The 25,872-nt window shown below is 42.4% G+C and overlaps 1 protein-coding gene across 1 annotated transcript in view; it reads left to right on the forward strand.

Annotated features, from left to right (window-relative positions):
- LOC117348294 (dual oxidase 1-like) overlaps positions 1-25,872 on the forward strand; it is a 201,892-nt gene that overhangs the window by 97,714 nt on the left and 78,306 nt on the right. Inside the window, exons 12-14 of the mRNA XM_033920228.1 lie at positions 4,178-4,350; positions 7,678-7,853; positions 10,851-10,969. Coding sequence (XP_033776119.1) covers positions 4,178-4,350; positions 7,678-7,853; positions 10,851-10,969 — 468 coding nt within the window. The remainder of the gene's footprint in view (positions 1-4,177; positions 4,351-7,677; positions 7,854-10,850; positions 10,970-25,872) is intronic.

Below are 25,872 nucleotides of genomic sequence, written 5' to 3' on the forward strand. Positions count from 1 at the left end.
GAACACCACTAGCTATTAACTGGTTTAATTATTATTATTAGGATTTTTATATACCGCCTTTCAAGGTTATCTAAGCGGTTTTTACAATCAGGTACTCAAGCATTTTTCTTTTTCTCTAACTGGTGCCTGAAAAGAAAATAATCTGTTAAAATATCTTTTGTCTCGACAGTCCTTGACAGAAAGAAAGACAAAGAATGTGGGATGGCCAGTACAAAATGTACCATGAGATAGTCTGTTGTAAGGCCAAACAACACCTTGTAACATAGCAACTCAAATTTGAAAATGACCCTGGCCTCAATTGGTGGCCAATGCAGCCTATGATAGAAAGGAGTGACATGGTCTGACTTTTTCAGGTTAAAAATTAACCTTATTGCTACGTTCTGGACCAGTCACATTCTGAAGATTTCTTTGGAGACCTGCATAATAGATGATATTGCAGTAGTCGAGTGAACTAAGAATCAAAGACTACACCAGGAGTCTAAATGAAGAAGAATCAAAATAAGATCTTATAGTGCGTAACTTCCAAATTGTATAAAAACATTTCTGAACCAGACGATTGTTATGTTCTTTCATTGATAGGTGTTAATCTATAATGATCCCTAGAATTTTAATCGTAGTGCACTGTTGTTTGGTTTTTTTTATTATTATTCTACTTATCAGTAACACAGAGATATTACTTTTCACATGTGTGACATCCTAAATATGGAAAGTACTAAAAACAAAAAGATTTCCCTCTGACCCCGTGACCCAGAAGTGATTTGGAGGGGATCCAGACTGGCATGAGCAACAGGCAGATCTTGCTCGTTCTAGGGGTGGGGGCAGGGACCGCGCAAGTGTGGGGCAGAGAGTTACTAGTGGGGCAGAGAGTTACTAGTGCCCCCACTGACTTGGTGCCCGGGGCCATCCATACCCCCCTTACTACACCACTACTCTATTTTACGGACACTTTACCATATATACTGAGATATGCAGTAGTCATAGATTTCCTCTCTGGATATAATTCTCACAATTTGAATTAGAGCACTGCATTAACAGCCACATTAGGTCATTGAAGTTGCATCTTTTTCAACAGAATAAATGTATGAAATTCTTGGCATTCTCCACTGCTTCGTTTGTATTTCTGATGCTTTGTTCATTCTTTGAATCTGCAGAGATTGTGCCTGTCTCCTTTTCTTTGATTTGATCGCCTATATATCTGTCTGCTGGTATTTTCCCCAAGGTTATGGCTAACTTTCTGAAACTTCTTTTAGTCTTCCCCATCATTTAAAAACACATTAGCCTTACTGGATCAGTAGCCCGTTCTCACGGTGGCCAATCCAGGTCACTAGTACCTGGCAAAAACCCACTCCCTGCTCACGTTTTGGATTTATGATGTCTCTGCCTATGCAAAATAAGAGTGGGCATCTTTATTGCTGCCTTTTTCCTGCTTCCCAGCATTCTTAGAGCTTCCAAAACCTATTCTGGTGACCCCACAGAATCAGTCTGGTTTTCAGAATAACCACAATGAAATAAATTTGCATAGACAGATCTCCAGTATGTGCAAATTCATCTCATAGGTTGAGTGGCGTAGCGAGGGTGAGTGGTGCCCCTCCCCTGCCCTCTTCTCTGCTCCCTGCTCCTTCCTGACCCCCCTTCCCCTGCTGAGCACACGCACCCCCTTCACTTCCCCCATATCCCTTTAATTTCCCCAGTGCAAGCAGCATTACGAACTTGCTGGCTCTCCCTCTGACTTCACTTACTAGAGAGAGCCAACAGCGATTCGGGCAACAAGTTTGTGATACTGCTTGCACTGGGAAAATTAAAGCAGTACGAGGGAAGGGGCGCACGCGTGTGGCAGTGGGGATGGAATGGTGCACGGGGGGCAGAGAGGAGGATAGGTGCTGGTACCCCCACCAAGGCGGTGTTGGGGGCGGACCGACACCCCCTAATACGATGCCACAGCATAGGTGTTCAGATTAGCCATAATTAAATTATAACAGGCTATGGGGTCTAGGGTTACCATATGGCTCCAGAAAAAGGAAACCCACTATATTAGTGTTATTATTTAGCAGCTGTTATTCTGCAGACCTATATAAAATAATTATCTCCAATTATTTTGCTTCACTGCTTGTCCCTAATCTACTCTTCTATAGGGAAAAAGCTTCAGAATTCAAGCTATTAACCTATATGGGTCACAGGAAGTGACAAATTCACTTAGCTCACATTTCAGTCATAGGTGAAAAACCCTTAATTACTTTTTTCCTTTTATTTCTATTTATATTTCTTATACTTTCTGTTATTTCTAAAAGCAGTCACAATCTTGCAACCCATGTTTATATCTTATAAGTTTCACTTTATTGCTAAATAAATAGCACTGGAGATAATTATTTTATACTAGTCTTTAAGCCCGTTACATTAACGGGTGCTAGAATAGATGTGTCTGTCTGTCAGTGTTTCTTTATCTCTCTCTCCTTGGCCGCTGTCTGTGTCATTCTGTCTTCCCCCCCCCCTGAGCAAAGCTGTCTGCCCCCAGCACACACCTCCCCCCCAAAGCAGCCCCCTTTCCCTCTCCCTAACTGTCTCTCCATGGCCCTCTTCTGTCTTCCCCCCCAGAGCAAAGCTGTCTGTCCCCAGCACACCTCCTCCCCAAAACAGCCCCCTTTCCCTCTCCCTATCTCTCCATGGCCCCTTCTGTCTCCCCCCAGCACACCCCTCTCCCCAAAGCAGCCCCCTTTCCCTCTCCCCCTGGCCCCCGGTATTGATCCGCTTCTTACCCTCCCTCCATCCCGGCGTCTTCTGGCCTGCTTCTCTTCAAAGCAGCCTGCTATCGTGGAGGCCGGCTTTAGCGAACCTCGCAGGCTGCTCTCCAACTCGGTAGCACGTTCCCTCTGACGCGATCCCGTGCGTCAGAGGGAACGTGCTACTGAGGTTGGAGAGCGGCCTGCGAGGTTCTTTAAAGCCGGCCACCATCGCAGGCTGCTCTGAAGAGGAGGAGCGGCAGCGGCGAGTGAGGGCGGGACAGGTTGCTCTGAAGAAGAGGATCAGCGGCGAGTGAGGGCGGGAGGTGTGTTCCCTGCCGAGGACGCGGGCAGGGAGAGAGCTTGCCTGCGCTTCCAAATGGTGAGTGAGGGCAGGAGGAGGGGAGTGACCAGAATGTTCCCTGCAGCCGGGTTCTAAAATGGAACAAGGCCACGGATCACACACCACAGCGGCAGGGAACACGAAACTCTAAGTGCACATGCGCGCTTAGGGTTTTATTATATAGGATAAGTCTGTAGAATAACAGCTGCTAAATAATAACACTAATATAGTGGGCTTATTAATATGGTAATCTTGGGATTTGAACCACTAAGGGCTCCTTTTACGAAGGCGCGTTAGCAGTTTAACGCGTATAATAGCGCACGCTAAACCGCCGAACGCACTAGCCGCTACCTCCTCCTCTTGAGCAGGTGGTAATTTTTAGGATAGCACGTAAAAGGAGCCCTAAGTCTTAGGGATATACTTTTCCCAAAAAAGGAGGACAGATTGAGACATCTGGGTCATACTGCCATTGAAAGCAATGGAAGTAAAACTCGGATGTCTCAATCTGTCCTCCTTTTTCTGGAGCCATATGGTAGCCCTAGTGGGGGTCACCAGGACAAGCCTTCTTCCAATGTGTGAAAATTCATGTCACGGTGTTTCAGATTTTGAATATTTAACAAGCTATGGAGTCACCAGAACAGGTCTGGGAAGCCCTGCAATAGAAGACTCAAGTAAGAAGCAGAGTCCACAGAGTTTGACAGCTTTTCCTGGGCTAGCCCTAGCTGTGTTGTCTCAGCGCCAAAAGCACACGAAAAGCATTAGACTCTGCTAAAACTGGGCTTGTGGCACGTTATTCGCAGTTGCTCAAAGGCATTCTCCATTTTTTTGGGGGAAAAAAAAAATAATATGTTTAATGATGCCATTCAAAAGAAAAAGAAGACAAGAAACTTTGCTATGATTACACCCAGCTGTTCTATTGTCCATGTGAGTTGCTGACTGGACAATAGTTTGTTTGACATTTCAGCACGTCATCCTTTTTGCATTAATATCAATACTGTTACAAATTCATTGAGGTTGTTTCTCCTTTACCACCGTATATTTGTGTTGTACTCCAATTTTAGTTTCACTTTTCCAAAAGAAATATGAACTGTTGTGTCTGTTTATTCTTCACAATCAGATTACTGGTATGGACCACTGAAGTATTCTCGCACAGACTACGTGGCTGGCGGTATCCAACGAGGGCGTGACTTGGGGCTTTGCTGCTATAACAGCGCACGGCACTTCTTTGGGCTTCATCTGATTAAAGATTGGCAGGACATTAATCCAGAGTTATACCAAGAAAACAAGCAGGTCAGATACAAAATATTGTTAACAATTCTCTTTTTTAGAGTCCGTGATAAGAGACTTTGATTTGTGGTATCTTTGGCGAAAGAGATGGCACTAAACCTAGGTGCGCTAAGCGTTTTAGCGCGCACTAAATATTAGCGCTCGCTAACCACACGCTAAATGCTAATGTGTACATGTTAGCCTATGGACGCTTTAGCGGTTAGCGCGCGCTAAAACGCATAGCGCACCTTAGTAAAACAGGGGGCTAACGTGCTAGGGAGCAGATCTTTATAATTAGTATCCAACCCGTATATAAACTATTATAAGAAAAAGGGTCTATAGATATTCCCAAACAACCACATTTGCCTTACAATTTCATCAAATGCAATTTAATGCCAGAAAATTTTTTTTAAAGACAATTACAATCCCATTTTTTAAGACGTAGCCTTTAAAACACTAAGGGCTCTGTTTACTGAGGTGCGCTAGCAGTTTTAGCGCACGCAGGCTATTACCGCGCAGCTACGCGGCTAGAACTGACACCAGCTCAGTGCTGGCATTAGCGTCTAGCGCGCGGGGCAATGTTGCGTGCGCTATTCCGCGCGTTAATGCCCTAACGCAGCTTCGTAAAAGGAGCCCTAAGAACAACCACGTACATTTTATTGTTTCCCAAGTGATACGAAGGTATTCAGAGTAGTGAAGACACAGGGGGGGATTGCGAAGATCTGCACCGTGACATAATCAAGCTCGAGAAATGGGGCATCGACATGGCAAATGAGGTTCGACGTGGATAAGTGTAAAGCGATGCATGTCGGTAACAAAAATCTCATGCACGAATACAGGATGTCCGGGCCGGCACTTGGAGAGACCTCCCAGGAAAGAGACTTGGGAGTACTGGTCGACAAGTCAATGAAGCTGTCTGCGCAATGCACGGCTGTGGCGGCGAAAAGGGTGAACAGAATGCTAGGAATGATTAAGAAGGGGATCACGAACAGATCGGAGAAGGTTATCATGCCACTGTATGGGGCCATGATACGACCTCACCTGGAATACTGCGTCCAGCACTGGTTGCCGTACATGAAGAAGGACACGGTACTACTTGAAAGGGTCCAGAGAAGAGCGACTAAAATGGTTAAGGGGTTGGAGGAGTTGCCGTACAGTGAGAGATTAAGGAAGCTGGGCCTATTCTCCCTTGAAAATAGGAGACTGAGAGGGGACATGATCGAAACATGCAAGATAATGAAGGGAATAGACTTAGTAGATATAGACAAGTTGTTCACCCTCTCCAAGGTAGAGAGAACTCTCTAAAGTTAAAAGGGGACAGATTCCGTACAAACGTAGGGAAGTTCTTCTTCACCCAGAGAGTGGTAGAGAACTGGAATGCTCTTCCGGAATCTGTTATAGGGGAAAACACCCTCCAGCCATTCAAGACAAGGTTGGACATGTTCCTGCTGAACCAGAACGAATGCAGGTAGGGCTGGTCTCGGTTAGGGCACTGGTCTTTGGCCTGGGGGGCGCCGCGTGAGCGGACTGCAGGGCGCGATGGACCACTGGTCTGACCCAGCAGCGGCAATTCTTACGTTCTTATACTAGTTAGTTGCTAACAATCAATGGGGGAATGTGGCACAGTGGTTAAAGCTACAGCCTCAGCACCCTGAGGCTGTGGGTTTAAACCCACGCTGCTCCTTGTGACCCTGGCAAGTCACTTAATTCCACCCCACCTCCACCCCCATTGCCCCGGGATCGTGAGCCCACCAAGATAGACAGGGGAAAATGCTTGAACACCTGAATAAATTCATTTAAACCATTCTGAGCTCCCCTCGGAAAACAGTATAGAAAACTGAATGAATAAATAAATAAATAATTAGAGTTGACAAGCGCTTAACTGGCAGTACTTAGGAGTTATACTTGGATCTGCCCCATGCCCTATTCTATAACATGCATACCTCAGTTTCATAGCATGCCACTCCAAAGTGGGTGTGGTCAGGGGAGGGGCATGGGTGGGACAGGGGCATTCCCAGAATTTAGGTACAGTGTTATAGAATGCTTGACTTCTGCATATAACTGGCATTAGTTGGGTGCAAAATGAATGCTAAGCTTGTGTTCTGTAAAAGTTGTTCTGTACAGAGTGCCCTTTGCAGAATACTAGCTTACTGCAGACAGTGGCATAGCAAGGGTGTGAGGCGCCTGGGGGGGGGTGCTCCTCCACTGCCCTCTTCTCCGCTTCCCCACCCCTTCCTGCGACATTTGCCCCTTCCCTTCCCCCGTACCTCTTTAATGTTCCCGGCGTGAACAGCAACCTCAACCTGCTGCTCGTGCTAGTGTCGGCTCTTCCTCTGATGTCACTTCCTGGGCGCAGGTCCAGGAAGTGAAGTCAGAGGAAGAGCCGATAATGGTATGAGTAGCAGGTTGGGGTTGCTACTCGCACCGGGAATGTTAAAGATTTACGTGGGAAGGGAAGGGGCGTGTACGTGCGTGGTAGGGGGAGGAGGGGGAAGGAACAGTGGGTTGCGAGGAGGATGGGTGCCAGCGATCCCATCAAGTCTGCACTCAGGGTGGTCCCCCCCCCTTTACTATGCCACTGAGTGCAGATCATCCCAGTTTATAGAACATGCATGTGAATATATCATTCATATGCATAAGTACCAGTTGGGTATACTTGGGGGAGGGAGCATGGGTGAGTTCCACATTTTATATAATGGATCTTCTAGAATATTGTAAGTAAAGTGTGACATTTACATGGTAACATTTACACCTGCCTTTTTCTTGATGTCAGTGATGGCCTTGATGGTATTGCAAAGGGCAGTATATACCTTAAAAAACATAAACCTAAATTTTGATGCACAGATGCCAACTTATGCTTTTCTGTAATGGAATCTAAGCTCCTTTAGGATTTATGCCCAGCACCCAAATTAGGGCAATCTTTATAGAACTGACTCTTATGTGGTTGACAGGATAATTTGTTCCTTTCTATGAGGGATCTTCAAAAGGTTTACGCATGTTTATTCTGTTAAATACTATTAAATATCTCAAAAGCAAATTACATCGCTTTCCCACATAATCACCCTGTTTTACGATACATTTTCCCAGCTTCCCACTAACTTCTTAAATGCCATCAGAAAAGAATGGTTTTGATTGAGCCCGCAAAAATAGAACAGTGAGTAAACTTTTTGAAGAACCCTTGTACAATTCATTTTGGGAGCCTGCCGCTAGTCAAATTTAGATTGCAAAACGAATAAGATGAGGCCATTGCAATCATGCAAATTCTCTTGTAAAGTACTGTAGACAGAGACTGTGCTGAAAGTACCCCCATTTTTAAATTGTATTTAATTGCATTCCCCGGGTTTCTTACAGCTCATTGATGATTTAGCAGCACTGTATGACAATGACATATCAAAACTGGAATTCATACCTGGAGCCTTGTTTGAGAGCAATGGAGACCCGGGTGAGCTCTTTAGTGCAATCATCTTGGACCAGTTTGACCGTCTTCGAAATGCAGATAGATTCTGGTTTGAAAATCTTAAGAATGGGTAAGATTTATTCATAGATATGCTTCAGATATTATTTCTTTTATACCCCAAACCCCAACAGTATAATTGAGTCAACTCATATCTCTTCCTTATGACCTCAGCAACACCACTCGAGGCTCAACTTTCATAGCCTCAAAGCTTTATGTGTCTCATCATCGGCCCTTAATAGCCATAGTCATCTATCCACTTTGACTTCTCTTTTTACTTTTTAATTTATAACTTAGCATAGTCAATAGTTGTCCACTTAGTCAGGGGAGTCACTATCCAACATGTTTCGCTAAACGCTTTATCAAGGATGTAACATACATACAAAAAGGAATCCAACAGAACTGCAGTAGACGTAGAGCAACAGAGAACCAAAAAGAAGTACTGCAGAGATGATGTACTTGATGCCAGGCCTTATTATAAACAATAAACATTGTTTAAATGTTACAAACATATAAATACCCCATCTAATTACCTTTTTCTCTGCCACAGATGCCATCAAACTCCAGTTCTTTTCTGGACCATTTATTACCTTTCTCTGTTACATATTCCTACTATTGTCATCTTTATTTGTTCTTAGCATGCTTAAAACTTCAGTCGATTCCAGGGATATTTAGAACATGTGGAGGAGCATTTTTGATAGGACATCTAAGTCTGACTTTGGACGTCTCCTGCAAGATGTCCAATGTTGGAGGTGGAGAAACGACCATTTTCGAAACCTACAAAACCACTAAGTGTCCAAATAGATTTTTTTTTTTTAATTGCCTATTTAGACATCTTGGTAACCAGGACATCCAACCTTAGGATGTCTAACTTTGTTTGCCATTTCCGACCACAAAAACATTCAAGTTCAAAACGTCCAAATCCAGACCATTTGGTCATGGGAAGGGCCAGCATTTTAATGGACTGGCCACATAAACATTCCAAAAGAGCATTCCACATAAACATTTCAAAAGAGGGCATTCAGAAAAATTAAGAGGGGACAGATTCAGAACCAATGCTAGGAAGTTCTTCTTCACACAAAGGGTGGTGGATGCCTGGAATGCGCTTCCAGAGGGTGTGATAGGACAGTGTACGGTATCGGGGTTCAAGAAAGGATTGGATGATTTCCTGGAAAGAGATAGAAGGGTATAGATAGAGGATTACTATACAGGTCCTGGACCTGATGGGCCGCCGCGTGAGCGGACTGCTGGGCATGATGGACCTCCGGTCTGATCCAGCAGAGGCACTGCTTATGTTCTTAGGGCACCTTAGAGGGCACTGCTGTGACCTTCACATAAAAGTGCCAGATGTACATCTTCCATAACCCTCTTAAATTTTATCCTGAGCCCTCCAGAACTCCCCCAAACCTGTCTCCTGCCCTGTCTATACCCACCTGTCTCCTACCCCAGTAGCCTTTATGGCTGCAAGTGGCACCTATATGGCAGGGTTTTGGTGGGCTCACACTTCACTTTCCACCGTAATTGTAGTGTCAGAGTAGCTTATGAGCCTGGGTCCTCCTCTCTATGGTCCACTAGCCCATCCACCAGACTACTTAAGACATCTGCGTGCAGCTTTGCTGGGCTTTCCTGTACCCAGTGCTGCTGTTCTAGAGACAGGTATTTGATGTTTCATTCAGAGGTTTGTGGGGTGGGAGGGGTTCAGTGACAATTGGGGGAGTGTGTGGGGTCGTTATTTTATCCCTCCAGTAGTCATCTGATCAGCTTTTAAAACAGGCCTAGCGCCAGACGTTTAAGTTCCTTCAAGGATGTCTTGGGAAAATTTTGATTATCACTGTAAGACATTCAAGTGTTAAGCTCGCCCAAAGCCTACCCATAACATGCCTCCAACATGTTCCCTTGAACTTTGGACACACAGGGGGCAAAAAAATCTAGCAAGATATCTAGGAAAATGGCTTCGAAAATTGGCACTTGGACTTTCTGGTGATTAGGACATTCAAGTGCTTTCTTCAGTCTTTTGGCGCGATTTTACTGTGGAAGATGCTGTCCTGCACCAGCTGAGCCACTGTTTTCTACAAGTTTAAATTACCCATGTGTCTACAACAGTGTTCACACAATCCCCTGAGGAAGTCATCCCTGGATGCCGAAACTGGGATTCTAGTTGGGACTACTCAGAAGACCTGTCTTATCAAGATAGGTCCTTGCTCATAGACTTATGACTTTCATAGAAAAGACTCGTCATATTTGATAGACTCTAAAAACCATAGACTTTATGGTATTTAAGTATTTGTACCAATAAAGTAACTATTTGGTTGTTTTTGGACATCTCATCTGCCTCTTTTTGTTTGTTTGCATCTTTCTTTTTTGAAAATGAGCCCCATAGCCAGATATCCACAATACATATGCAAGAGATAAGTTTTACATGTACTGTCTACATTATATGCAGATCTATTTCGTATACACTTGTAGATTTTCAGAACCCTGAGGACAGGATTCTCGAAATGGTGCCGGAAGTTAGTCTGTACCACCACTTAACTTAATTGATTTACTTAGTTTTATTTGGCACGGTAATTTATTGCGCTATTTAGAAACAATTAAAGTAATTTCATTTTAAAAAGTAGATGCCCGCTGGTACCTCCAAAAATGGGCCATTATCACGGCTATGGAGGCACCTAAAGATGCATAAGTTCGAAGTAGGTATGGTTAATGCCGGAAACTATCTTAGGCGACTCTGTAAGCGTGATTCACATCAAGCAAAGGTGCCAGAAATGTAGGCCTTCAAATCCCTGGCCTATATTTCTGGTGCCTATGTTTGACAGTGGCCATGATTCTACAAATGGTGACACGTGACTGGCACCATTTTTTGGAGGCGCCGGCCGATAATGGCACAGTTTGTCGAATCCGGCCCTGAGTGTCTCAGTGTCTCTTGAGGATTGATTTGAGATATACTCAAATGCTTTCTCAATCTGAAGCACATAGCTGTACATTGAATCAATACATCAGTTATGTAAATTGATTTGCACAGAATGTCAGTCTTCAGTCTAGGCTTTCCTTTTGATTTTTCTTTCTATAGGGTGTTCAGCAAAGAAGAAATTGAACACATTCGAAACATAACATATCATGATGTCCTTATTGCAGTTATGAATGTTGAACCTGAGGATATCCAGCAGAATGTCTTCTTTTGGGTCGATGGTGAGTGCTCTCTTGCAGGGATTGACCTGCCCGTATGAATGAAGCAGTATTTCCAAGAACTAAAATCAAAAAGACACCAGACTCCCATCGGGTGTTAAATCTTCACATTTTAAGAGAAATCAAGGGGAGGGGTGTGCAGGCTTTCAATTTGCTTCCTTCTTGCCAAGAGGTCTTGTAAACTAAAGGTGGAAGTGCTGTCTGTATTAATTCGCATTTGACACTTTCAAGACAAACAATTTTTAAGATAAAATCTTTCAAAGGTGTATCTCAGATTCAGAGTTGAATTGAAGACTTGCATTTTGGTTTAGGTCTTTAGGGAGGTCTCTGGAGCCACAGACACAGGTCCTATGAACTCTTTTCTTCATTTTGACTGTTTTTGCCCTCCTAGACTACCTTCTCCTTCTTTCTGATTCTTCTGCCCTGTTAATTAATATGCAAAAAACCCTAGTAGAAGAACAGTTGATCAGCACTCTCCTATGAAAAGTTCTTCAAACAATACACAATAGAAATTAACTCACGGGGAATGGGGAAAAAAAAGTAACTAATTTGCAAAAAATATATCAATGTTTATTCTCAGTGTGAAGTCATAAGCTATGTGAGCACATTGCCCAAAGGACAATAAGGCTCTATTGCTTTAGAATAGCCCAACCTTGGAGGAAGACTCCTTTTAGCCCACTCTCTCTCCAGCTCCCACCCGGACAACCTCAAATTTGGGTATGGCTCTCTGAGTCTCCCCTGGCTTCAGAACCTCCTCCGGCACTGCAATTTCAAACCTTTGGGCAGCTGGCAGCCTTAGCAACAGGATCCTGCTGCCATCAACCTGCCCCAGATGTCTTCTCTGTGCAGCACTTCCAGTTATCACATAGGCAGAACACTAGAGAGCGAAGGCTTCTGGGGCAGAACGACAGCAGTCCAAAGGTTTGAAATTGCAGTGCCAGAGGACATATATGGGGACAGGGGAGACTCTGAGAGCCATAGCTGACTCTGGGGTAGGAGGTGGACTGGAGAGAGTGAGTCTTAAACCTCCAGTACAGGAAACCATCCAGACACCCACACCCGGACTGTTCTATACGGAACAATCTTTTTGCTTTGGCTTTCCAATATGGTTATCCATTGCTGTTTGGTTGACTGTGGGAGAGTGGAAGTTAAGCTGGCAATGTATTTCTTTCTGTGTGTCTGTATGTATGACTGGTATCTTTCTGTTAATAGATGGTGCTCCATTTATTTTTAACAATTTTACTATTTTTAGTAATGTAAACCACTGAGATCCTTTGTTGGGAAAAGCAGTAGAACAAGTCCAATAAATAATATTTTTTAGCTTTGTAAACCGCTCAATAAATATTGACAGGTGGTATATTAGAGCCAAAATAAATGTGAAAATAAACAATAACTCATTCTGCAAAGGTAAAGTTCAGTAATAGCACAGGGATTTTACTCTCCAAAGATTACAAAAAAAAGAAAGAAAGAAAAACAAGTAAATAAAAGCAAAACAGACAGCTAATAATCCAGTGGATATAAATTATACAGCTCATTATCTATCATAGGTTAAGCAAACAAATGCCTGTTATGACTTCATTATAGATCACAGTCAGCCCCTCTTTATCAAGGTCTGTCTTTCTCTTTTCATTTATTTGATCTATTACTCATCTGTTGCAACCAAGTAAGGCACAGTACAGAAGAAATCATAAAATAAGGGAAGATTAGATACTTACCTCGATAATCTTTTTTCTAGTAGACAGCCAATCAAATCTATTCCCATGAGAATAGATGCAGAGAGCCTCATTATAAAGTTTTTGCTCCGCCTCTAATCTCTTTGGGCTGTCCTCCAACTCCCCAGTTCGTATCAAAGCAGATGATCAGCCCTAGAGAGGAAACAAGAGGGAGAGGTACAGGTATACTCCCTGAGAGACATGTCTCTGATGTAACTTCCTATTTCTTCAGGGGCGGGCTGAAATAGCATAGAGAAGAAGATGGCATTGAAGGCAGGGCAGTCTATGTGAGTAGCTGCCCCCAGTAGCAACTTTTGCAAGGTGAATTAAGATAGACTGGGAGGAGCGGGGGAAGGAGCGATGACAGCCAGGGAGTGGACAGGAGATACCCGGGGAGGAGTGCAGCGGTTGAAACTCTGCAGAAAGGGAGGAATGAAAGCTGTCAAACGGGCAATCTGACCAGCAATGCCGCTGCCTGAAGAGTGCTGCCTGAGGCCGCCGCCGCCTCGGTTGGCCTCATTATAGGGCCGCCACTTCTTCTAGATGCAGACGTATGTGTATGTGAGCCATCTTGCAACGGTATATGTGGAAATCCTGCTTCACAGTCTTTATTTTGTTTAATTTTGGAGCAAGAAATAACCAATGCGAGACAAGGAAGATGCATCCTAATCCCTTCTGTAAAGGCTGACAGAAATTAGAACTCTTTATAACTTATATGTGCCAGGGAGAAGCTGGTAATTCCAATACTGAAATAGAGAATACGCTTGTATATTTTTGACTCAGGCCGCACTTGAACTACATTCCAACACACTCCCGTTCAGTATCTACTTATTATAATAATAATAATAATAACTTTATTCTTTTATACTGCCATAACCAAGAGTTCTAGGTGGACATCCAAATATAAGTTGGCCCCTTTCTAAAATCCCTGTTTACCTATGTAATTGCCAGAATTTCCTTCTCTGAATCAAGACTATAGCTCCTAAAATAATGTCCAATGTCTTTCAATTCACAGCTTCTGATGTTCCATGTTGCAATTTTCATAATCTTAGTTACATTTTGCTTTCATTTTCCAGTTTTATAAACACATCACGTACTTCTGATTTCTTTCTATTTTGAAATTCAGAGGTTCCCTTTTTTGATAGCCATGAGATTACTACTAGGGTGCTTTCATTTAAAAGGAATTAGACTAAGAATATATCTGGTAAACTTTCTCTTATCAGTCTGCATATTTGGAATACTCTACCGTAGTCGTGGAAAAATCAGTCTTCAAATATGTTCTTTCGGAAAGGTTTGAAAAGGTTTATTTGAAATGTTTATGAGATAGAAATTGGATGCTGATATGTTTATGATGAATTTTATCCTGTAATAAGTAGGAATATAGTTTTTATTATGAGCTACTCTGAACCTATTTGGAACAGACTGCCTGAGTCTGTACTTCAGTATTCAAGTCTAAACTAAAAGCCCACTTTTTCAATGTTGCTTTTAACTCTATTAACATCTATTAACTATTCCGTGTTTAAAAATAATAGGGACCAGGAGATCTACCATTTTTTTGATCGTAGCACCCCAACTCTGGAACAATTTACCACTATTTTTACGTAATGAACCTTCTTTAGAAAAATTTAAGCGTTCCCTTAAAAGCTTTTTGTTCAAGGACGCTTTCAATGTATAGAAAATATTACCTACAAGTACTAAATCCCAGTTTTTAATAAGTGTTATGTGTAGATCGCCTAAATGCTCTTTATTTTACTTTATATGTTGGATTTGAGATCCTACCATATATGTTTTATATGACCCCTCCATATGTGTTTTTTCTTAAATGTTCCTTTTTGTTTTCTTAAAAATTGTAGTTCACCCCTTTTGCCTTTTGTTCCAGTTTGTAATAGAATGCCAAAATTTGTCTATATTATCTTGTTTTGTCCTCCCCAATTTGTTAATTGTTATTTTAAAAACAATTGTTATACGCATTGAAATATATGATATTGCGTAGATAACAAATCCCAATAAACTTGAAAATTGAACTTGAACTAACCCACCTCATCCTAAAGCACCCACTGTAGCCTCCTTGTGACCCTCAGCAGGTCTCTTGGCACTCCATCACCGCAGGTACAAAGACTGTGAGCCCGCTAGGGAAAGAGAAAGTACCAGCATATAATATGTACAGCGCCACATACGCCTAGTAGAACTATAGAAATGATTAACAGTAGTAGTAGTAGGGGCCTAAAAGGCGCAATTTTGGATGAGGAAACCAAAAAGTCAGGAACAATCATGGATTGCTCCTGCCACTCACAAGAACCCAGGAATCACCTGATAAGAATTGATAGCAAGGGGGTGGGGCAGTTTGCCCCGGTACCATCTTGGTGAGGGCACAGGCACCTGTCCTCCTTTCTGCCTACCCCCCCCCCCCCCCCAACATCTTCTCTGCCCCCTTACCTCTGTAATGTTCCTGGCACAAGCAGCAACCCCTAAGCTGAAGTTGCGCCAGCGTCAGGTTTTTTGATGTCACTTCCTGGACCTTCTGACGTCACATCCTAGACCTGCGCCTAGGAAGTGATGTCAGAGGAAGAGCCAACACTAGCACAACAGCAGATTGGGGGCTGCTGCTCGTGCCTGGAATGTTCCAGAGGTACAGGGGGAAAGTAAGCGGCTCATGCGTGGCAGAAGGGGACAGGGAAGGAGCATGTGGAGGTGGGGGGCGAAGAAGAGGGCAGGGGAGGGGATCCACCACCCCGGGCGACAGAAAAAAAAAAACCAACCACAAGATTGAAGGGAATTCGAAAACTTTTAGAAGCAAACCTTTCTTACTCCTTTGAGAATAATCACTTAAAAACATAAGAATAGCCTTACTGGGTCAGACCAATGGTCCATTAAGCTCAGTAGCCCGTTTTCACAGTGGCCAATCCAGGTCACTAGTACCTGGCCAAAACCCAAGGAGTAGCAAATATTCCATGCCATCTATCCAGGGCAAGCAGTGGCTTCCCCCAGGTCTTTCTCAATAATAAACTAAGGACTTTTCCTCCAGTTGACTTGTCCAAACTTTCTTAAAACCAGCTACGCTGTCCGCTCTTACAAACAACCTCTGGCAATGCATTCCAGAGCTTAACTATTTTCTGAGTAAAAAAATTTTCCCTCCTATTGTTTTTTAAAAGTATTTCCCTGTAATTTCATCGCGTGTCCCTTAGTCTTTGTCATTTTTGACGGAGTGAAAAAACGATCCACTTGTACCCGTTCTACTCCGCTCAGGATTTTGTAGAATTCAATCCTATCTCCCCTCAGCCGTCTCTTTTCCAAGCTGAAGAGCCGTAACCGTTTTAGTTTTTCCTCATACGAGAGGAGTTCCATCCCCTTTACCATCTTGAACCAGTCCCAGGACCGAACCCTGAGACACACCACCGTCAGTATGAGATACCCAGTCCCATGGTATTATTATGAAACAAAAGAATCAATTGGGCCCAGCACAAACACAATCGGAGCAAATATGTCCATAGAAGAGGGTGTCCTTGCTTTCCATTCCTCTTAACCATAGAGCAGAAGAAAAGTAAAAAGAGGATGCTGGAAACATGATTCATCACAATCAAGGTAAATGCACCAGTAGCGCATCAGCAGCCCAAAGTCATGATCTCCCCTCATAGGAACTTGTCTTCATCAAAATCAGGTTGTTGTTTTGCCACAATCTCTAGATATCATCCACATTCAGCAAACATCATTCTTCTATTGTGATAAAGTGAAGCCTGCTCTTTTAAATATTTTTGTAAACAATATTGTCTGGTCAGATTTGCTTCTTTGTGGATGATACCAAAATCTGCAATTGAATAGACCCCCCCACCTGATGGTGTGAATAGCATGAGGAAGGACCTAGCAAAGCTTGAAGCATGGTCTGACATTTGGCAGCTAAGATTTAATGCATGGTCATGCATTTAGACTGCAAAAACCCGAGGGAACGGTATAGTTTAGGGGTGAAGAATTTATGTGCACAAAAGAGGAGTGGGACTTGGGTGTGATGATCTTAAGGTGGACAAATAGGGTTGAAAAGGTGATGGCGAAAGCTAGAAGGATGTTTGGGTGTATAAGGAGAAGAATGGCCAGTAGGTATAAGATTCTGATGAGACCTCATTTAGATTATCATGTACCATTCTGGAGACCATACCTTATAAAAATGATATGAACAGGATGGAGTTGGTCCAGAGGAAGGCTACTAAAATGGTCTGTGGCCTTCATCATAAAGTGTTTGAGGACAGACTTAAAGATCTCAACATATATATACAGTATACTTTGGAGCAAATGCAGGAGAGAGGAGATATGATAGAGAAGTTTAAATACCTATGTGGCATAAATACACATGAGGCAAGTCTGTTTCATTTGAAAGGAAATTGCAGAGTGAGAAGGCATAGGATGAAGTTAAGAGGTGATAAGTTCAGGAGTAACCTAAAAAAATACTTTTTTACAGAAAGGGTAGTAGATGCCTGGAATAGTCTCCTGGTAGAGATGGTGGAGGCAAAGACTGTGTTTGAATTCAAGAGAGAGGAGGAGATAGTGGATGCTGCAGATGGGCAGACTGGATGGGCCATTTGGCCTTTATCTGCCATCATGTTTCTATGTTTCTATAACCATAAAGTTCGATGACATCACAATGCAGCTGTAAAGAGCCTTAGCCTATAGGAAGAGGAGATGCTAATGTTAAGAGCCTTAGCCAATAGGGAGAGGAGGAGATAGTGGATGCTGCAGATGGGCAGACTGGATGGGCCATTTGGCCTTTATCTGCCATCATGTTTCTATGTTTCTATAACCATAAAGTTTGATGACATCACAATGCAGCTGTAAAGAGCCTTAGCCTATAGAAAGAGGAGATGCTAATGTTAAGAGCCTTAGCCAATAGGGAGAGGAGGAGATAGTGGATGCTGCAGATGGGCAGACTGGATGGGCCATTTGGCCTTTATCTGCCATCAAGTTTCTATATAACAGAGGAAGGAATGATCTAATTACCAGAATTTCAGATGAGTTCAACAAAGCAATACAGGATTGGAACTGCTTTGAGATGCATCTCAAACACTGTTACATGGGTACAAATACATCAGAATAATGAATTTTTCACTCAAATGAATTGTTAGAGAGCTGGGGAAAAAAAGAGCCTAATGTAAAGGATTGGGACAAAATACGAAATGCTGAACTATGGGTGCCCTCATCTTTGTATGAAAAATAGCACACATCTGCTTCTCCGCCAGAAAAACAAAAGAGAGCAAAAAAAAAATCTCATTGACTCATTTGGCAGCAGTGACAGTAAACAAGGGCTGGGAGGTTCTGTGCTAAGGATGGGTTTGTACAATTCAGGATAGAACATGAACACCTTCCATGGAATTAGGGCACACCACAAGGTTGGAATGAATTACCACTGCAATAATAAAAATCAAATTATACAATGAAAGAGAAAGCTAGTGTAGCTTTGTTTTTAAAGGTGATGCGCTTTTTCAAAAGCTGATTGCTGACATTATTTGTATTTGTCACCCAATACTCATAGATCCTATTGTAAACTGAGTCGAGCTTTCCTTGAATGATGACTCGGTGTATATAAAGCCAAGCCGTAGATTAGATTAGATCCTTCTTCACATAGTAACATGGTAGATGATGGCAGATAAAGACCTGAATGGTCCATCTAGTCTGCCTAACCTGCTTCAATCTAAAAAACTTTCTTTACAGTCTCTCTTCTCTGACCCTCTCATTTTCCTTCAGCTTTTTGCCTTCCCTCTCATTCTTCCTCTACTTCCCTTCAGTCCTTAACCTCTGCAACCTTTTCAGCTTCCTTCCCCTTCTGTCTGGTTACTCCATTTGGCCTTCTTGAAAACAAACAACACCCGAGGATGGTCCTAGCTCCCACAGCCGTGGACATTGGTACCACAAAAACAAAGATATCTATAACCAAACTATGTGGCACCAATTCCTGGACTTCCAAGAGTTGAAATGGTATAGTTTATTAATGTATAAAATTCAAATACTAAAGTCACAGGATAATAGAAGCCAAACTCTTTGCTGAGAAATAAAGTCACTTGCTGTAATCAGATGGCCAGACCCACATAGTTTGGTTGTGGTATTCCATTTGGCCCAAACAAGAAAAAAAGGACCAAATATCAAAAAACCAAGGACCAAGTATCAAAAAACAGCAAAAAGCAGAGATGACCAGGAATCTAAGCTAAAAAGTACTTTTAATCAAGGCAACTATTATACAAATAGAACAATAGTGGAACAAGGACCCAACATGGGCCATGTTTCGACTAAATGGCCTGTATCAGGTACAAAAAGATCTATAAAAACAAATTTGCAAAAGAAATTGATAAACAAACTCAAAGATAGTGAGATAAATATAAATAGTACAATTAAAACTGGACTTAAGATCATAAAAACATTTGGCCCTTCACACCTTTGAGCACCCTTTTCTCTATTATATTTTCCACTTTCTCTCTCTCCTCTTTCTCCTCTTCTCATTGTAGCAATGCAGCTTAAGGAAGAGCTGGGAGAGAGACTAATACTCTATATAGACTAGCACTAAAACAGCCTCTTTAGGTTTACCTGGACAACCCTGGTGTCATTCCAAATGAGATAAATGCTAGAGACAGAAAATATGACTGCTGTTGAACAGTGCTGCATGCACTTTTCCTGGTACTTAAGCTGCTGCCGTGGATCCAGATTTCTCTTTCTCTATCTTGCTGCAGAATTTAGATGGGCACCATTATCAGTGTTGGAAGATGACTTTTTCCAGACTGATTCATCAATGTAGCTATAATTGGGACAGTGGCATAGTGAGGGTAGGAGGTGCGGTGGCACTCCACCCTCTCCTCTGCCCCCTGCATCTTCCCTGCCCCCCTTCCCCCCCTCCACCAGGCGCATGCCTTCCCTTCTCCCCCCTACCTCTTTAACTTTTCACTAGCGTGAGCAGCATCTCCAGCCTGTGCCGGCCTTGGCTCTCCATCTGACATCACTTCCTGAGGGCGATCTGAGGCCAGCACGAGAAGCAGGTTGTAGGTGCTGCTCTTGCTGATGAAGAGCCAAAGAGGTATGGGGGCAGAGAGGAGGAGAGGTGGCAGTAGCCTCACCAAAATGGCACCCCTTACTACACTGCTGAATAGGAAACCTAAGCTGTGTGTGACATGCAACATCACTACACCATATTTTGGTCTAACAAATCAACAAAAATAGGCAAAAACCTTACACTGCACTCCGTTTAACTTTCAACCCACTGAATAGGAGATTGGTGTTTACCAACAGAAGTCTGTGTCTTGAGTTTTACAGTAAATATAGAGGGCCACGCAGTGGTGGTACCTGGTACTGCAAGGTGGTAATTCTATAAAGAAGATACTAAGAACCAGAATAACAACTTATATGTATGTACTGTATATACATACATATGCAAATAAATGCTAATATTCCAGCTATACACTATTCTATAAACCATTGCCTAAAAGCAATTACATGGGGAGAGCCATTTTTGATAGGACGTCTAAGTCCAAATTTGGACGTTTCCCACAAGACGTCCAAAGTTGGAAGCAAAAAAACATCCATTTTCGAATGGGACGTCCAAATAATTTTTTTTTTCCCAAAATTCAGCTATTTGGATGTCTTGGTTGCCAAAATGTCTAGCCAGTCTAACTTTATTTGCTATTGTCGACCACAACAACGTACAAGTTAGAAACATCCAAATCAGCACCATTTAGACGTGGGCAGGGCCACCAGAACAGTGGAGCACCTTACAGGGCAATGCTGTGAACTTCACATAAAGGGTGCCAGATATACATCTCACCATATATCCCTTATAATTTATGGTGAGTCCTCCAAAACTCCCCCCAAACCTATTATACTCAGCTGTCTATTACCCTAATAGCCCTTATGGCTGCAGGTGAAACCTATATGGCAGTATAGTAGGGTTTTGGTGGGCTCATACTTAACACCATAGATGAGGTTAGAGTGCCTTATGGGTCTGGCTCCTCCTCTCTATGGTTCACTAGCCCATCCACCTGACTACTTAAGACACTTGTGTAATGTTCTACTAGGATTTCCTATAACAGATGCTGCTGTTCCAGAGACAGGTATGTACTGTTTCATTCAGATCTTTGGGATGTGGTAGGGGATCAGTGACCACTGGGGCAGTGTGAGGGGGTCATGATTTAATCCCTCCAGTGGTCATCTGGTCAGTTTCTTTTTGGCACTTAGACACTTCCAAAAGAGGTCTAGCCCAAAACTTCTACGTTCCGTCCCGGACGTCTTTGGAAAAGTTTTTTTTATCCTTGCAAGATGTTCAAGTCTTGCTGAGACTGGCTATGTACAGAAGCAAGTGCTTCAACTTATTATTATTATTATTTTTAATTCTTTATTCATTTCATAATCTTACAACAAGTGTACAAATAATAAAACATTGAAAATTAAATACATCACTTGAATTTCTTTCTAGTATAACATCAAATAAATACATTTATTCCCTTCCCACCCACCCTTTAGCATTCAATCAAAAATATACAAATATAAATATTCTTTACTATTGGTTAAACCTATAGTAAAATTTTAATTCACCCTCCTCCCTCCATTTGCAAATATACTTTCAATAGAAAATGGTATCTACTCATTACAGTAAGTTGTCAATGGCCCCCCAGATCTTTTTAAATTTATTATAATACCCTTTTTGAATAGCAATTATGGTTTCCATTTTATGAGTATGGAAGACTTCAAAAATCAGCACCAGTTAACTTAATAAGCATCTTTCCTTAACTGGAAGCTAATGCAATTATCAAAATAAAGGCCTAGCACTCTCCCTTTTATTCCTTCTAGGCAGCAGCTGTGCTTCAGTATTTTGAATAATTTGAATGTTTTTATAGGAGTTCAAAAGGCAAAAAGACAATGAAGAGTAAAGAGGATATTTTCAAGCCCACTGAAAGCATGTCCACAACACCCCTCTTAGCACACCCCCTTTAACTCTGGACACACAGTAGGTAAAACGTCTAGCCAGACGTTCAGGAAAACGGTTTCAAAAATCGGAACTTGGGCGTCCTAGCAATTAGGAAATCCAAGAGCAGACTTAGGTGCTAATTTTCTGTGGCACTTAACTGGTTATTGCCACTGAAAACTAGCAGTTAGTACCTAAGTGAAAACCAGAATTGGGGAGGCATTTCAGGGGCGGAGCCAGCACATGGCTGGTTAAGTGCCAATATTTGGCACTTAACTGGCCAGGGTAACCTCATAAATGGGACAGTATAAAACACAATGCTAATCTTTATGCGGCAACCCATGGTCATTTAAGCTCTGAATATCGACTTAACCCGGCATAATGCTGGTGGCAGTCAGCAAAATGTTCACCGCTGCCAGTGGAATATTTACCCCTTAAATTATAGAATAATAAGATTTATGTGATTTTTGTTTTTAATCAGTCCAGGCAGGAGCATTTATACCACCTCTATGGCTGATGTATGTGATCACACCTACATTATACTTACGTATCTGACCTGCTATGCTAGTATTCTATAAAGAGTTTTTACCATCTCAATCTATTGGCTAGAGTAGAGAATAACCCCAAGAAAACCCTGAACACATTAATTAATGGTGATTGCAGAATATAAAGTAGCATTTGAAATGTGGGAGTGTGTGGTACAGTGGTTAGAGCTACAGCCTCAGCACCCTAAGGTTGTGGGTTCAAATCCTATGCTGCTCCATGTGAAACTGGGCAAGTCACTTAATCCCCCCATTGCCCCAGGTACATCAAGAAGAGTGTGAGCTCACCAGGACAGGTGGAGGGGCATAATCAAAAAGGACGTCTAAGTCCATTTATGTCCATTTCGCAAGTCGTCCAAAGTTAAAAAGAGCCTAAGACACATTTTCGAAAGAGACGTCCAACTGTTTTTTACTTTCGAAAATCGTCTAATTATATGTCCTGCCGATCTGATCATCCAAGTCGCTAAATCGTCCATCTTTATATCACATTTCCGTCCAACTTTCCGTCCAAGTCCAAAATGCCTAGAACAAGTCCTGTTGGATGTGGGAGGGGTCTGCAAAGTGATGGACTGAACACCCAGACATTGCACCTAAATAGTGGGGTACCTTACAGGGCACTTCTGTGAACTTCACAAAAAGGGTGCCATGGCTTCTCCTCACTACAGCTCCCTTATAGGTGACGGTGAGCCCCCCAAACCACCTCCAGAATCCCCTAGACCCACTTATCCACCACCCTAAAAGCCCTTATGGCTGCAGGAACCACTTATATGCCAGTCAAAAAGGGTTTTGGGGGTGTATAGGGCAATGCACATGTTTAAGTATCAATGCAGTGATTACAGGGGCTTATGGGCATGGGTCCTCTTCTCTATGGGTCCCTAACCCACCCCCAAGATGACTTAAGCTGTCTCTGTGCTGGACGACTAGGCTTTCCTATGCCAGGCAGCCAGGTGATGATGGTCTGGATGCAGAAATTTAAAGTTGTGAATATAATTTTTATTGGGGTGGGGAGGTTGGTGATCGCTGGGGTAGTGTGTGGGGGTCTGTGTTATGTGTTTGAAGTGCTTATCTGGTGAGTTTAGGTGGTTTTATGTGACTTAGACCATATTTTACATGGTCTAAGTCACAACGTCCAAGTTCCGTCTAGGCTCTGTTGTTAAACTTTCGGTTATATATGCTGTATGACTAAGTCTAAGCCAGCCCACGTCCCGCCCAACTCCTGCCCTCAACACGCCTCCCGAAACGCCCCGTTTAGCTTTGGACGTTGAGCGTCACTATGAAGGCCTAGGTTGTTTAGAAATACGTCCAAAACCCGTTTTTATTTTCGGCACTTGGACATTTTTGAGAAATGTTCGTCCAAGTGCCGACTTAGGACGGTTTTTGGACGTTTTTCTCTTTCGATTATGAGCCCCATAGGGAACAATACCCAAGTACCTGAATGTAAACCACTTAAGTTATAAGTGGTATATAAATATTGTACTAAAAATAAATGAATAAAGGTGTGATCCCACACAAAAATTAAATTAAAGTGATAGAAAGCCCTCAGTTCTCTGTTCCTTGTTGTACACATTGGTTGGCTACAGGCTGTTCTTTGAACCTTCCTATATACTTTTTTGGAGTAGCCGCTCACAGTAAAATCCCCGGGCTTCTCAATATCGTGAATGAATGCACATAAACAATTAATAGTAACAAAAATACTGTGCTACCAATCGTTTCAATAACAGTCAAAATGGCTACAGACCCAAACTCCTCAATTCATTGCTGTTCCGCCACTAATTTCTGACAAGTGGGATGATCAGTGACACTCAGGAAAACACACAGACAATATCAAACATAAACAATAACACTTTAATATATATATATATAAGAATAAATTAGCATCACCGTATCTCACGTAAACCCTCCCTTCACCATTCGGAATCCCTCAATGGATAGGCGAGTAGGACACAGGAGTCTGCCCCTTTAGACCTGACGTCTTGGATAGCCGGCTAGGATTCTAATTCTATGGGCTGAGTTTTTCTCTTTTATAGAGAAAAACTGCTGCCCTCTTAGTAAGACAGTTGGTACTGGTCCTTTGTTATTTGTTTTGACAACACATAGTTCAAGAAGGTCAGATACTGGTTTGGTTTCCCTGTCCTCTTTGATGCTACCCAGGAGGTATTCAGAATGTCATAAGGAGGTGTTGAAGTAAACCGGCTTCTCATCTGGTTTCGCTCTTTCTTTGATGTGATGTAGGTCAAGAAGGTAAACAGACTTGTGGATTTATGTCGGTAGCATGCTGAATTTCAGTTACCCCCCTGGCCAGTTCCTTTGTTTGGATAACATTCAGGTTCCCTCTAAGCTGAGCAGGTGTCCTCCAGCTGCATTGCTACCACTAGGGGGTGGAATATTTTCAGTCGCTAAGGACAGGTATGTTCCCTGGAGTCCTGCAGAACTTGCATGTCCCTCACAATTGAAAAATGTGACAGTAAAACAGCACCCTCTATTGGTGAGACTGTGGGTGGAGGACTCCTGCTCAGCTTAGAGGGAACAGGTCCCATCTGGCGTTAATGAGGTGTTTCAGGGACTGGTCTTGCTCTTTTGTTCTCTGTTTTGATAACACTTAGGTCTGTCCTTACTGATGTTATTTGGGCGGTACGCAGGCAACTGAAGTCAGGATCTATTGTCTCTTTGATGCTATCAAGAAGGTGTTACAGAGGCCATTTGTCTTTACTATCCTTTTGGTGTGGTCAAGGTAACACTAAGGTCAGGAGTTCAGGTAAGCAGACTTTAGGATACATATCATTAATATTCTGAACATGTCAGTAATATGCTGAGGTCACGTATTATACTGAGTCCATTTACCCCCTGGGCATAAGGGCATAACAATTGCTCTGAACAGTTTCTAGATCAAGGTAAACACAGAGTATGATTCTCATATCTCGTAAGTGAAAAACGTTAATCATCAGACACTTATCTGAATAAGATCAATCTTGCATTAAGGCTCAACAGAGCTCCATGTCAGACATGTGTAATCCTTCTTCAGTAACCTGTTAATTCATGTCATATTGTGTGTTTGGGGCGAGTCCTGGGAGGAAACAGCAAATATCATCTCATAGCAAATGACAAAATGTCAACAATCAGTTGAGAAAAGGAGCAATATAAATATTTCTGGAAGGATGATAAATTAACCTCATATTTCATTCCATTTTCTGGCCTTATTAACACTAAAAGCTTTCAAATGCCAGCTTGCTCTCCTAAAACAGACCAATCCAGGAACCTCCAGTAAATTTCCTTGCTGAGACTGACTATGTACATAAGCAAGTACAGTACTCCAGCTTATGATTATGGAAGACTTCAAAATCAGCACCAGTTAACTTAATAAGCATCTTTCCTTAACTGGAAGCCAACGCAATTCTCAAAATAAAGGCCTAGCACTCTCCCTTTACTCCTTCCCGGCAGCAGCTGTGCTTCAGTATTTTGAATAATTTGAATGTTTTTATAGGAGTTCAAAAGGCAAAAAGACAATGAAGAGTAAAGAGGATAAATTCAAGCAAATTGAAAAACAGGTACAAGGATCCTTAGAGATCCAGGAACACCAGCTAGTCCAAAATGAATTGAAAATCCAAGGAGGGGAAGGCAGGTGTCCCAGGAAAGAGTGAGAGCAAGAATTAGAAACCCTGTTCGGCTTTGGAACTGTGAAATTTGTAAGTAAAAATCCCCATTTTTGAACACCAAACTTCATCT

The sequence above is a fragment of the Geotrypetes seraphini genome, chromosome 14 (genome assembly GCF_902459505.1).
Source record: "Geotrypetes seraphini chromosome 14, aGeoSer1.1, whole genome shotgun sequence".
NCBI lineage: Eukaryota > Metazoa > Chordata > Amphibia > Gymnophiona > Dermophiidae > Geotrypetes > Geotrypetes seraphini.